The sequence below is a fragment of the Polypterus senegalus genome, chromosome 2 (assembly GCF_016835505.1).
Source record: "Polypterus senegalus isolate Bchr_013 chromosome 2, ASM1683550v1, whole genome shotgun sequence".
NCBI classification, from domain to species: Eukaryota; Metazoa; Chordata; class Cladistia; order Polypteriformes; family Polypteridae; genus Polypterus; species Polypterus senegalus.
Window position 1 is genome coordinate 59,980,777 of NC_053155.1, and position 15,433 is coordinate 59,996,209.

The 15,433-nt window shown below is 37.4% G+C and overlaps 1 protein-coding gene across 2 annotated transcripts in view; it reads right to left on the minus strand.

Annotated features, from left to right (window-relative positions):
• Nucleotides 1-15,433, minus strand: part of LOC120522963 (solute carrier family 22 member 15-like) — a 51,814-nt gene that overhangs the window by 23,804 nt on the left and 12,577 nt on the right. Inside the window, exons 3-4 of one of the 2 annotated variants that reach the window (XM_039743816.1) lie at nt 14,828-14,960; nt 2,193-2,357 (exon numbers count right to left, since the gene is read on the minus strand). In XM_039743816.1, coding sequence (XP_039599750.1) covers nt 2,193-2,357; nt 14,828-14,960 — 298 coding nt within the window. The remainder of the gene's footprint in view (nt 1-2,192; nt 2,358-14,827; nt 14,961-15,433) is intronic. The other variant, XM_039743817.1, reaches the window with a different exon arrangement.

Sequence of the window (15,433 nt, forward strand, 5' to 3'; positions counted from 1 at the left end):
AAATAAATAAGAACTTGGAAAGGAACTGATTGGTTGCAAAACTGGAATACCAAAGGTGACACTAATCTTAACGATTTAAAAATTCCTGTCTAAGGACACAAAGAAGCAAAAGTGGCTCTTTTGGGTCCAGATAAGCCCAGCTCAGTCTGTTGTGTGTTATACCACTAAGTAACTCTTTCAACATGCACAAGCTGTAATCCTGCCCTGTCATTGCTGTTTGTGGCACAATCAGCCTCTTTGTTTACCACACTCCAGTCATGTTGCATGGTCGGAGACTCCAATCTTTAGCCTACAAATCAACTGCAGCTCCCTTTCTAAATCCATTATGTTTATATCACCAAGAGGAGCTTCGCCTTTCCTTTATAACTATTAAGCTCAAACACAGTTTAGCTGCAGGCTGATAATGTCAGTTATTTACAATAATAATATGTAGATAAAATTAGTAAATTTAGTCTTATATATGCATACCTAATTGCTACTTTCCCCTTAATCTACAAAGAATTGATTTTTTTGTACATTTATGGTTAATTTATCTAAAGCAGCAATGGAAGGGTTCTGGTGTATGGACTGCATCCCAGCATCTGATTCACTTGCACTGGACACTCAAGTGACTCTTGAAGGAATAAAAGCAAAAAATATACGAAATATACAAGCTGGTGAACTTGCATCTCATTTCTCTTCATTTTCAACACTTCAAATGTCACCGTTACTTATTGAGATTATACTATACTTTCACTACCACACTGTACACTGCACTAACTTGGCTTGCCAAGTGAAAGTCAAATGGTCTTTCCTAAATGAAATTCACTGACTGAAAGAAAATGCAGTGGCAGAAAAAGGACATCTGTACAACCTAGTATTGTGAAAAATGGACAGCTTAACAAGTATTGCACTGGAAGTGAAACCTCACAATGGAAGTCAGAATGTGAAGGCTTGCATGATTTTTCCACAACAGTAAAGATAAGCAAGTATGTCTAAAAGAGGGAAAGAAGAATACACACTATGGCATTGGCAAATGATTATTCAGGGTCCTTTCCCTCATGATTTCACATCTTCCCCTAGAGATGCAAGCAGTGACCCTGTCAACTTTAAAGTTGGTAAATAATACCTTATCCAGATGAGCTAAAGAAAACCTACCCCAACTTATAACAATCAGATTTCTGTGAGAATGCTGGTAACTGTTCCCTCTCTCACACCCTCTACTCACCTCCACAAGTGAATCTAGGTTATAATACCATTGGTGCCGGCTCAGACACTTGATCAGGGCTACATCTTTCTAATCAGTCATTTGTGCACCCCACACCCCTTAGAATGCAGCAGCAAAAGAACTCAGGACATTTGGATTACAGCATAGTTCTCTCTAATATTGAAGAAGAATATGAAGAAGAAATTGATTTTTTAAAGCACTTTGTCAAGACACGCACCAAAGGAGTTCCAATTTTGTTCAACTGGACAATATACAGCTTGCTGACTTGGAATAGTCGCTGGCTTCTCTGTTTAAGGACATGAAATGAATGAGGCTGTGTACCTGAATGATTTCTTACTGGTGATATGACTAAATACCAAAATTCAAAAGCTACTCCCACCTTACTGCAGTTAATCTGGCTCCTGAGTACAAACTGTAAAGCGCCGAGTCACTTTTGAGATGCACTGCAATTGAATTAAGTTTTAGCATGCAAGTATTTTTGATACATTTTTTAATACACAGCTGAAGTCCACATTACAGTAGATTTTTTTACTTACACTTGTTATCACAATATGCACTTAATCTAAATTAAAATTATTAAAAACAAGAACATCTCAATATATTGATCCAAAAATAAAATTCAGCCAAATATGAATGTTTATTATGCTATTCCCTGATCTATGATATCAAAATATCACCACTAGTGAAAGGAAGCATCCCAAAGAAATAAAAATTTCTTAACAATATAGCACATATTATTGAATTTCAAAAATGAAATTTTGCATGGATTTATTATATAATATATAAGGTTTAATTATTTTAGCCATTTTTGGTTGTCTCTGCTGCCAAGTAGAACTAAATAATATACATTTTCATGCAAGTTAGACGCTTTCATTTGCACTATGAAGTAAACCAAATTAATGCAAAAATGACATTGACGTATTTAATTACAGTGCTGTTCAAACTGTTGTGTTTAAAACAGATATAATGCAGTATTTCATAATACCTGTTATCGCCCAGTATGCACTGCCCACATACTCATTAAATAGTACAAAGGAAACCAAAGCCATCCCTCCATTCATAACACCCACAAGAAATCGAGAAGCAGCAAAAAACAGGTATGATGGAGCAAGACCACTTGTTATAGCAAAGAGGAGGTCAAGTGCAAGCCCTGCAAAAAAAAAAAAACAAAAATAACCCACCAGTCAAAAGGTCAATCCTAAACTATTGATGCCACTCACATGTGTGTATGTTTACCTTAAAAGAAAATCCTGTAAAAAAATAACATGAGCCTAATTCATTAACATGAGGGCATATTTTCACTAGCAAGAATTTGAAATTTATAATTACATTAAAACAAGAATTTGTTTAATATACAGCATGCTTTGATCCATTTTAATTTTTTTTTTTTTACAGAATTTATATCAAGTATACTAGAGAGAAGTATAATGCAAAGTAACACATTCAAGTTATATCACAAAGTTTTCACTTCTCCCAACCATCCAAGAAAAGTTTGGTGATGAACAATGCCCTTTCCAGCATGGTGGAGCACCATGCCATAAAGCAAAAGTGATAAACTAAGTGGCTTGGGGAACAAAACATCGAAATTTTGGGTCCATGGGCAGGAAATTCCCCAGACCTTACTACTAGAAGCTTTGAAGCCTATGAAAAAACTCGTAGTTCCTGGCCACCTTAAATTCCTTCGCACCTCTCCATTAGCATCTTTTGTTTCGTAAATGTGTCAATCAGCACAAGCAACAAGCAGCCTGCTATCCCATCCCCCCCACCGCCACAGCTCAACTTGGGCAAAAAGAAAAAGAAATCGGATTAGGGTACCACTCAAAATAATCATTCTTGGAAGCGGCTGGAATAGAACCCTTAACCTATTGATTATGAGTCAGCATTGTACCCTAACTCGATTTGACATGATTGAATGGGACTACCTAACCACCACATTGCACAAATTTGTGTTTGGCTCAAATGTGTGTGCCAGGATAAGACTACTTTATACCAATCCAGAATCCTCTGTCTGTATTAACTATGTTATCTCAAACTACTTCAAACTGGAACATGGCATTCGACAAGGTTGCTGTTTGCAGTTGCCATTGAGCCACTGGTCATTCACTTTCAAAATTCATCAAGGATAAAGGAGAATATCAGAGAGGGACTTGAACAGAAAATATAACTATATGCAGATGATATGGTACTGTGCATATCAGATACACAAACATCCTTACCAGTAGTCCTTAAGGTACTAGCAGAATTTCAGAAGATATCTGGACTCAAAATCAATTTGAATACAAGTCTGCTTTTTCCAGTGAACCTTCTAGCACACAATAATAGACTGGATATCTATCCATTTAAGTTCTCAGAACAGTTTAAATATCTGGGGATGAGCATCACAAGTAAATATAAAGATGTTTTTAAACACAATTTTATCATCAGCATGGAAAGAAATCAAACAAGATGTGAACAGATGGTCCACTCTCCACCTCACATTAGCAGGGAAAATCAAAACTGCCAAGATGAGCATCCTTCCCAAGCTTTTTTTTTCTATTTCAGAGCATCCATATAAACATTAACAAACCATTCTTTAGGAAATTAGACTCAATTATAACCTCATTTATCTGGAATTTGTGACATCCACACATTCAAAAGGCAACTCTGCAGAGACCTAAAGCAGAAGATGGCATGGCACTACTTAACTTTCAGTTTTATTACTGGGTGGCAAACATACAAGCTATAAAGACATGGACATTGACACAAATTGATGAATATACACAAGCATGGACTGCAATAGAAATAAAATCTTGCAGTACATCCTTAAATGCCCTGCTTTGTGCCCCCGTAAATACAAATTGTCTTATTGTCCATCAGTCACTCAGAATATGGAACCAATGCAGAAAGCACTTCAAGGTAGAGAAGCTTTATCTGTCACACCTCTACAAGATAATCACCCTTTTCTACCCTCTCAAACATACACAGTATTTAACCTTTGGAAAACCTCAGAGTTTAAAACACTTAGAGAACTGTATAGAGTAATCCCTCCTCGATTGCGGGGGTTGCGTTCCAGAATCCCCCGCGATAGGTGAAAATCTGTGAAGTAAAAAACATGTTTGTATGGTTATTTTTATATATTTTAAGCCCTTATAAACTCTCCCACAATGTTAACATTATTAGAGCCCTCTAGACATGAAATAACACCCTTTAGTCAAAAGTTTAAACTGTGCTCCATGACAAGACAGAGATGACAGTTCTTTCTCACAATTAAAAGAATGCAAACATATCTTCTCTTCAAAGGAGCGGTGTCAGGAGCAGAGAATGTCAGAGAGAGAGAGAGCGCGTGACAGAAAAGCAAACAATCAAAAAATCAATAATAAAATTGGGCTTTTAAGTATGCGCACCGCGATAAAGCAGCCGCAAAGAAGGGAACAATGTGAAGGTAGTCTTTCAGCATTTTTTAGAGTACTGTCCGTATCTGTAATGGAAGGATTTTTCTAAAGAGAGGGGGGGATCAAGAGAGCAGATGGGCGTTGGTCGCTCAGCACAAAAACCAGCTTCAAGAAGGAAAAGTACTGGGAATATGGCCAGAGGGTTATGCTGACTTGTTTTTTACTTGTTTTTCACTTCGAGGGCTTCACTATTTTTGTGTGCCTTTTGGTACCAGACGCCGTCTCCGTCAGGATAAAGGGGCATGCTGACTTGTTTTTCACTTCAAGGGGTTTCACTACGCAATTCTTATTTTTGTGTGCCTCCTGGTACCAGGTGTCGTCATCATCAGGACCAAGTGCAAAACAACACCGCGTCCCGTGGAAAGGTGTGTGTGCTGAAACTAATCACTTCTGTATACACTGCTTACACGTAAGCGCTTTGGGCAAGGACGCTCAATTAGTATATAAGGGAAGGTTCCGCCCTCAGTTTCTTTGGAGGCTCAACCGTGGGGACAGCGCGCACCGCCCGGTAAATGAAAGGCTAAATGGGTTGATCCTTTGACAAGACTGACAAGCGGGCCCCCTCAGTCTACTGGTCTGGGATGATGGCTCTGGGTCTTTTGATGTATTTTACTGTATGTATGTATGTATGTTATTGTAAGTATAAGTTTGTCTCTTTATTTCTATAACCCATTCATATGTATTTAAATGTTATAATTGATTAAGTAAACAAAATAGAAGTATTGGACCTCTTCTCTCTGATTCTTTGCCTACTTATGTTCATATCCCTGGAACCATTTTCCCGAAACAAAACATTTTGGTGTCACTTGCAGGATTTTGGGGAATCTGGTAAAATATTGAACTATTGAGTGAGGCAAAAGAAATCAGAGATGTCTAAGAAAAAGGATAAAACCCTGGCACGGCTCCTTTACCTCTTCCCGGCTGGGAGGAAACGGTATGGGAAGACTGCGCTAGAGAATTGAGACGTGGGGAATTAGCACAATATTGGCAAAGTTTAGGCCCCCCAACACCAGTGAATGTACTAGCCGCACTTAAGAAAGGTCAGGTGCATGTAAAAGAACCCATGACGGGCTTGCATACACGGGGGTGGTTTTTACTAACGGCAGTTAGATGTCTGGACAGCCTGGTAGACGAAAAAGAAAGGGAGATTAAGAAAATGCAAATGGACTTGACGGATGCGTTAGGGCGAGCCTCAATGGCTGAATCCCACGTGGCTGTGTTATTACCGCGAGTACAGAGAACCGAGGAGTTGGCGGATGAGGCAGCCTTATGCATAGCCAAGGTGAATTCGAAAAAGAGGCGCAGACTGGATGTTGCGAAGGATAAAGCGCTTGTAGCTGCAGCGAATGTCCATGAGTGGGATCCCGAGACAGGGGATGGTAACATTTGGGACGATGATGATGTAGATGATCAGCCAGACCTGAATCCCCCGAGTTTGCAAGCTAAACCCGTGGTACGTCGTAGACGTTATGGTGGCATACGGTAATGTTAGGAGAGGAGATGTTTGTGAAGATTATACTGTACAAAAAAAGGAAGGATTTAGATCACGTTACGCCCAAGGGCGAAATGAGCCAGTAGATACATGGCTGGTACGCATGCATGATGCAGGAGCAGGACAAGTGAAACTGGATGGGGAGGATGGTGTGGAATTTACGGATTACGCTATTGATCCTCGCTTTAAACAGGCAATGAGGCAAGAATTGACAAAGTTGGACGATAGAGACAAGGTTAATAGAACAGGGGGAGTAAATAGAAAGAAATTATGGGGAGCGCTAATTAACGCCAAAGTCCCTAAGGGAGAGATAGATGGACGACCCACAGGGGTACTCCTAAACATGGCCGAAAAGAAGGGACTTGTGGATAAGTCCGGAGGGATAAAGAAGCAAGTGGCAAAGGCAGAAGTTCATTTGCTTCTTACCTTTGCTGAATGGGAAAAATTGAATAAAAAAAAAACGGCATGAAGTTGGCTCAACTAGCTCATCTTCATCTTGAGAGCTCCGAGGAGGAGGAAGGAGAGGAGCAAACCAAAAAGAAAAGCCGTAGCAACAAGAAGTATAAGAAAGTAGAAAAGAAAGTGGAGGCAAAGGCGGCTAAAATAGAAAACATTCGCTTGTCTACTGGTCAGGCAGATTGTGTATGGTTAATGATTATTATAAAGAAGTTAGATGAGGAGGCAAAAGAGATAAAGACCTGGCTAAAAAAATTGCGAGCAGCTAGCAGTACACGTAGCAATGTATAAAGAGAATGCCATACAGATTAAGCAACGATCGCTCAGTGTTAAAGTGTGTGGTGGCGCAGTAGTTAGCACTTATGCCATGATTCGAGTTTATTTGTGATTTATGTTGAAGCTTACATGTTGTTTGTTTTGAGTTAATATTCTCAATGACAGTTTAGTCTTTTTGACGAGTGCCGTCTTGCTGTAGTATCGAACCGCGTGATTTCTTGATAGTTGGATTTGCCCTAATTGGCGCAGGAATGGATCGCCACGGAAGCAATTCCTCGTTATCGCCGAGTCATTTCGCCAATGGAGTCTCCTTGATCTAGAAACCAGCGCCGTTTCGAGCTGAGTAGAATCGTGTTAGAGTTAACATCCGTTAACGTCATGAGAGGCTGTTTTATATTATAGTCTGATAAGTAAAGCAGCCTTCAGAAAAATGTAGGAGGATAGCACCAAAAAGAATAACAAGCGTTGAGAAGAATATAATGCGAAAAAGAAAAAGTGCACTGTATTTAACATCAAAGGTACCTGGCTCGCTAATGTCTGTGTATATGAATATGTCTGTGCTGAACTTATTCAATGTGTGTGCCTGTATACTATGTGTATGCCTGAGCATTAATTGTTCTCTGTGTGTGTGTAAATATGTTTGTGCTAAAATGTGTGAGCGTGCCTGTTGTTTGTTCTGTGGGTGCGTACGTGTGTTTGGGAGTAAGAAAGCAAAAACATGGAGACTTCTGGGTAATGTAGTTCAACTATGATTTGCTGAAGCTGCCGTGTGCATATAAACGTCCAGAGCTCTGAGTAAATATGGGTTAAAATAAATGTGAGTATGAGTAACATTTGATAAAATGAAGAATGCAATCACTTTTAGTAATAAGTGATAATAAGTAACAAAACTGAGGTAAAGTTGAATGTGTTAAAACAATGGTTTTGGGTGATTTTGTGTATGTTATATAGTGTATTAGAGGGATCCCTATGTGTGTGTATGTTAAATAGGTTTCAGTGTGCTTAAAAGAATGTGTAAAAATATGTGTTGTTTGCAAGAATTAAATAATTGGTATTATTGTGAATGTAAATGTTGAAATTAAAAGAGCTCTTAATTCTAAATTAAAAAAAGATTTGAACAGGTGGTGTAAAAAGGTCTCCAGATTAAGCATATTATATGAGCACCCCTTTTATTTGAGTACTGGCCAGACTCTGATAAAAGGGAGGATTTTAATTAAAATGAGTAAATTTCGATTGAAGGAGACATTCTTTTACCAAAATGAAGCAGGTTATTGGTAATACTCCTTTCAAAGCCTATGTTGATTAGTGCTGCTTAGAAAACAAAATTTACTGTATATTGGAGGCAGAGCACAAGGAAAGCTGCTATAATGTGAGGGTTACTTGTATGTGGTAATGAAGGTAAGTGTAAGTGACAATATGGTGTGCATTTGTTTGGTGATGGTCAAATGCGACAATGGGTATGAAGAATGGCATGTGGCAGTATAAAAACAGCCAATGCCAAACTGTAAGTGAAAGAAAGGGAATAAGGAGGGTTAACTAAGAGGAAAACAGACTGTACTCTTTGGAGTCAACATTCTGAAAACGTGTAATAAAACATCTGGAAGATAACAATGAAAGAATGTGCAAGATCAACTGTCTTTGACAGAAGGTTATGGGGAAAAGAAAATCAGTGTATATAATTGAAGTAGATTTGAAGTATTTTCTTAGTTTACCTGATAAACAAGTGGGTTCTTCATTCTAAATATGGGTAGAAATGTGCAAATTTCTTAGAGGGCTTTATAGTAAATAAAGACACATTTTGCATTATAGGGCATTTTGATATATTGATTTCTTTCCTCATTTCCTTTGTGTGTAATATTGACATGTTTGTGTGAAATACAGTGGAATACTGGTATCACAACAAAACTAATGGAAGGCTCACTTTTATACATGTATAGAAACTTTAAAAATGAACACCTTGTTTAAAAAGAAAAATGTTTTTAGGACTTTGCATAACTGAACAATGGTTTGTGATTAGATACATGGGGGAAGAAGTGTGGAGCCTAACCTTTTTGTTATTCAATGTCACCAAGGAAAAGATTGAGAATTTACCTGTCTAGATTGTGGATTTCTTTCTTGACTCTGCTTGATATGTTATGTTTAATTTTGTTTAAATTTTACATTTTGAAACCAGTTTAAATCTTGGAACAAATGCAGATAATTTGAATATTATATCAATATTATTGGGACCAATTTTGTAATGATTTATTATTGAGTACTTTTCCTTTTGTAATACATTGATTGACTTTATTTTAATAATGACTTGGGACATGTTTTTTTTTTAATTGAGTGGAAATTGCAACCGCAGCCAAACTGGAAACAGCTATAAAGGAGGACTTGAACTTTATGCTTATCAATCTAAATTTTTACTCTGACTGTTTAAAGACAAATTGACTCAGACAAGCACAGACTGGATTGAACTGACCGTTTGTTTCACTGCTAGCAATATTTTTAATAGGGGTACCCCCAACAAAACAGATCTGACATCTTATGACATATTGTTTTTTGGATCCATAAGTAGCTACCGATGAAGAATTAATATGCTGACTATTTAAATGAGCGTTTTTAAGTCTTTACGTCTGCAGGTGAAAGCTGTTTTTTCCTAGTGCATCGTAGATGACAGCATTTGAAGTTGAACCAGAGATTGGGCTGTGATAAAGGTCTGCAGATAAACTAATTATCTGACTCCAAGGAGAACCCAGCCATACCAAAGAGGGAATCAAGTCATGAATCAGGCCATCGATCAGCTGACTACTGGACAACGCACTTCGATTCCAGTTCCAGGCATCATGGATACCTGCTGCCAAGAGCTCAACTATGCTGGTGATGTTTGAGCCCAAAAGATCATCGTGGATTCCGAATCATAGATGACATCTGCCTACTTGGGTCCTTTTTGCTTGGGATGTTGGACCCCAACACCTGCTTTGGTCCTTACTAAGAAAAGAAAATCTGTCACACTTTTACTCTGCAGGGCTCAATGTTCTTGCTGGAGCCTGCTTTGACTGTCCACTTGTTTGACAAATGGCAACATCTTTTGGGTTAAAAGTATTTGAACTGTGAAAGATATAGAAGGGAAAGCTAATTATTTGTAGACAAAGTAGAATATAGGGATTCCCAAATAATATGTATTTAATGAATGTTTGTATTAATGGGAATACTATATAATTTGTATTTTTAGATAAATGTTTTGATATGCCTTCTGATATTTTGTATGAGATAATAAGTCACCTTTAAGGACCAATGATTTGGTTATTTGTAAAGTTAATCAGAATTGAATCTAATCTAACATAAGGGATCTATTAGATTGTTAAGTGATTGTCATTGAAGGGACAATGCACTATTACTAGTCAGGGTCAGTCCAGTTTAGATATTCTAGGTTATTGATTGTAGTATTATAGCAAATAATGTAGAACTTTACATTTAGGTACATTTATTTAATTGAAAAGAATAATAGTAAGCATATGGGATGACACACATGACTAGAACTTTGGGGATAAGGGACACATACTATAGGTCAGGACATCTATAGCTTTTAGAAGAGGATAAAACAGTTTAGGCTAGCATGTTGATGGTGATACAGGTCAAATGATTAACATCATGGCTTGATGAGTATATGTTATGGAAATCAGTGAAATGAAGTAATAATTTGGCCCATAGGAGATGGAGTGTCCTATACATACAGAGTGTGAGGTCCGTGAATTAAAAAGCCCAAATGAAGTTTGAAGATCTCTGAAGATATGAATAAGCTTGGGTATAACCCTTGAAATTGAAATTGAAATGAATGTGACCTCAAAAATGACCCAGTGATTTGCATTTTGGAAGTAGTGCTGACATCTTCCGAAGGGAGGATTGACACCTACTGTCCACAGGATGGCTGAATTAATGTGATAAAGGTGGCTCAAGGTTGAGACCACAGCTGGGTGTATATTTGGGCAATTTTATGAATGAGTGTGTTAAGATGTGAGCATGGTGAGGTGTGTAAGGACTCTATCTCAGATTATCATTGTGCACAGCGGTGGCAACCTAAAACTGAGAACTTTTGAGTTATTCAAGATAAATATTTATGCCATCTGTATCATCACCAATAATATTAATTAGTATTAACTTTATTTGAACCTGGGTATTATGGGGGTTCATGTTAGTGAAGCAGAAATTACTCTCTTAATAGTACGTTGTTGCTTATTACTAGTTTCCTAATTAGTTATTGCTAGAATTGCTGTCAAACAGGTGTGCATCCAATTTCTTGAACCATGGACACCTTCAGTTAAAGATTTTTATTCTTTTCTTGATGACAATGTGGATAATGAAATACCAAATCAGAAGAAACTCCTTGGGTGAAGTGCTAGTAACCGCTCCCCAGGAGGTGACCCTCTGGTGCGCAAAGTACCTGGGTTGAAGAAAATTGTAATTTCACTGGAAAAATATTTCTCCAAGCGAAGAAAAAGCATTTATTATGGACAATTGTTTTATTATTATTGCTTTAATGACTATATTTAACTGTTATGTATTTTGTGCTTTACGAAAAATTGCAATCAGAACAAGAAGGGCAAGAGCGCTGGGTTTGCGCTGAGCGAGGGGCCGAATGTAATGGAAGGATTTTTCTAAAGAGAGGGGGGGATCAAGAGAGCAGATGGGCGTTGGTCGCTCAGCACAAAAACCAGCTTCAAGAAGGAAAAGTACTGGGAATATGGCCAGAGGGTTATGCTGACTTGTTTTTTACTTGTTTTCACTTCGAGGGGCTTCACTATTTTTGTGTGCCTTTTGGTACCAGACGCCGTCTCCGTCAGGATAAAGGGCATGCTGACTTGTTTTTCACTTCAAGGGGCTTCACTACGCAATTCTTATTTTTGTGTGCCTCCTGGTACCAGGTGTCGTCATCATCAGGACCAAGTGCAAAACAACACGCGTCCCGTGGAAAGGTGTGTGTGCTGAAACTTATCACTTCTGTATACACTGCTTACACGTAAGCCGCTTTGGGCAAGGGCGCTCAATTAGTATATAAGGGAAGGTTCCGCCCTCAGTTTCTTTGGAGGCTCAACCGTGGGGACAGCGCGCACCGCCCGGTAAATGAAAGGCTAAATGGGTTGATCCTTTGACAAGACTGACAAGCGGGCCCCCTCAGTCTACTGGTCTGGGATGATGGCTCTGGGTCTTTTGATGTATGTTACTGTATGTATGTATGTTATTGTAAGTATAAGTTTTTCTCTTTGTCTATAACCCATTCATATGTCAAGACTGACAAGCGGGCCCCCTCAGTCTACTGGTCTGGGATGATGGCTCTGGGTCTTTTGATGTATGTTACTGTATGTATGTATGTATGTTATTGTAAGTATAAGTTTGTCTCTTTATTTCTATAACCCATTCATATGTATTTAAATGTTATAATTGATTAAGTAAACAAAATAGAAGTATTGGACCTCTTCTCTGATTCTTTGCCTACTTATGTTCATATCCCTGGAACCATTTTCCCGAAACAAAACAGTATCTTCTAGGCAAACAGCCTCTGTGCAAACAGCCCCTCTGCTCACACCCCCTCCGTCAGGCACAGAGCATGTCAGAGAGAGTGAGAAAGCACATTGTATATCATTGAGGAGTTTTAGTTAATACGTAATACATGCTCTGATTGGGTAGCTTCTAAGCCATCCGCCAATAGCGTCTCTTGTATGAAATCAACTGGGTAAACAAACTGAGGAAGCATGTAATTTAAATTAAAAGACCCCTTGTCCGCAGAAATCCACGAACCAGCAAAAAATCCGTGATGTATATTTAGATATGCTTACATTTAAAATCCGCGATGGAGTGAAGCCGCGAAAGTCAAAGCGTGATATAGCGAGGGATCACTGTATACATGATGTCTTTGCATCTTATGAATAATTATGTTTTGAATTTAACTTCCCAGTGAACTAATTTTCCAACTACTTTCAAATCAGAAACTTTGCTAAAAGGAACCTACCCAATTTTTCACTCCACCCACCCATCTCTATTCCAGAAGAAATACTGATCAGTCTTCGATACCCAGAGCACACCTCAATAATATATAAAAACATATTAAAGTCTCTTTCTTTCAAAGATCCTTGGGTGCAGTGGGGAAAGATCTTTCTCTTCAAATCTCAGAAAGGAGTGGAAGGCAGCCATGCACACAATGCACTCTAGCTCCATATGAGCAAAGCATTCAATCATTCAACTTAAAATCTTTCATCAGTCAGATTTGTCTTGTTTAAAATTGTCCAAAACTTATTCAGGGCAAGATCCAACCAGTGAACATTGCAGTCTAGCTCCTGCCATATTTTGTGGATGTGTACCAAATTAACATAATTTTGGAAAAGAAAAACCTTTTAATGCCTATCAGAAAGCCTCAGTGTTGCAATCAGTCCTCACCCATTAACAGCTGTGTTAGGTGTACTGAAATGAAAGGTTGTAACTACTTCAGCATCAGATCCACTAATAAGTAAATAATGAATTAAACAGCCAGAACATCTAAAAAAGCAGAATGAAAATCAAGATGAAAATATTGTTAAAAGTAAAACTACATTAAGATGCATTAATTACATTTTTACTTTTTTACCTTTAGTGTTTATTAATTGAATATGTGATGTGGTCTTTATAAAGTTCTGCAACCAGAAATCTCATTTGTCATTTGTTATTTACTGTTAAAAAACAGTTTAAAGTAATTTATTCACTTCAAAAAAGGTTAAATTATATTGTACTTTGCTTTGATTTGGTGCTTATAAATAATATTTTATGTTTATTTTTTCACTTTGGAAACAAACTTTGTGTTGCTAGTGTGCTGAACATTAAACAAAATTAGTTGAACAATACATCTTAATAAAGTGAACAAGTGTCTGTGTATCTGTGTGTCCATCCAGTTGCTAGGATTAGGAATAAAAAAATTAAAAATAGGCGAAACGCAAGGCTAACACGAGAGAAAGGGACCAGACACATATTGGCAACCCATGCATCAAATAAAAATCATGACATCTTGTTGGAATACTCAGATTTCAACTAATGTTAGATAGGTAACGCAGCAAGTAAGAGCAATAAGAGGACAATTGAACTACTGTTCAATGATATTTTATTAACTTCTTTTTCTGAAGCAAAGATTATATTTTTACACCACAGTGATAAAAACACAACAGACGTCAAAAGTCTCAAGACCCCAATGAAAAATTCAGCTTTATGCAACGTAAAGGGTAAAACCATTTTTGAACTGTTTTCACCTTTATAAGATCTTGTAACCAATATTGTTTAAGTTGGAAACCACTTAACCAGCCCTTTCTATTGAAGTCAAACTTAAAGCCAGTAAAAGCCTGATGCTCTCCTTATACCTGAAATAACATGAAATAGATCATTTTTCTTGGTCTACCATCTCAGACTCAAGTCTTACGATCTACTGTTTATTCAGTGTACAGGTTTAATATCATATTCATAGTCAATAAAAACCATACAAGCTAAAGAAAGCAACGACTGTCAACTTAACTTGAGAGAAATTGCCATTGAACATTTTCTGCTTTTCTATCAAGGCTGAGGATAATATAGCTTTCTTCTTTGCATTCCCAGCAAACGGGGGACATTCTGCTTATCAATACCCAAAAAGGCTAAACTAATTTAGAGCAGGGAATTTTCACAACAGAAATAGCATGGTGACATAGCTATGAACACATTCTGCATTGCTTACTTAGGTAACAGTGGGTATGCTAAACATTCACCCATAAACTTTCTGCAAAACAGCTGAATTGAAGGGCCTACTTTTTCCTACATGTTACAGATGGGAAAGGCAGTACATTCAAACAAAAAAAATCAGCTTATTTATACCACATTACATTTTCAAACCTGCTACCACATACCGTATATACAGTACTTTAAACAGTTAAGTAGTCATAATGCATACATTACAACTATTAATGTTCTTATATATTATTTGCTTACCCGTAAGATACATTTTTTTTCTTCCATAAACATCCGACAGCTGGCCAAAGACCAGCACTCCTACCAAAACACCACCAAAGAATAAGGAACTTGTAAGAGAGACTTTATAGGCCAAATCTTCAATTAGAAACCACTGAAGAAAAAAAAATAAAAAAAGTTTTATATCAGTACACTGGTGTAATCTGTGAAATTCAAGTAGACTTATTGATTTATTATTCAGTTTAGCCCGCACCACAAATTAAATTGAATTTTAGCATTGCAAATAAATGTTTACTGTTGAAATATGAGAAAAAAAGTGTAATTGCTGCCCCTGTCATATTATACATCACACTTTTATATTGTCACTTCACAATGAAATAGCACCTGGAATAATGTAACAAATGTGTAACTCATTTCAGTAAGCAATAGTTAAAATTATCCAATTATGAAATAATTCTGCAAAAAAAATTAAATTGTTTAATCTTTACACAACACTGCTAACAGCATGCACCATCACAATGTGCTTTTACAGAGATGTTACAGTTGCAATTACAGTACAGTACCAAATATACACACTAATCAGCACAAATAATGAAAAACTAACTTCTGGCTGTAGTAAAGAGGTGA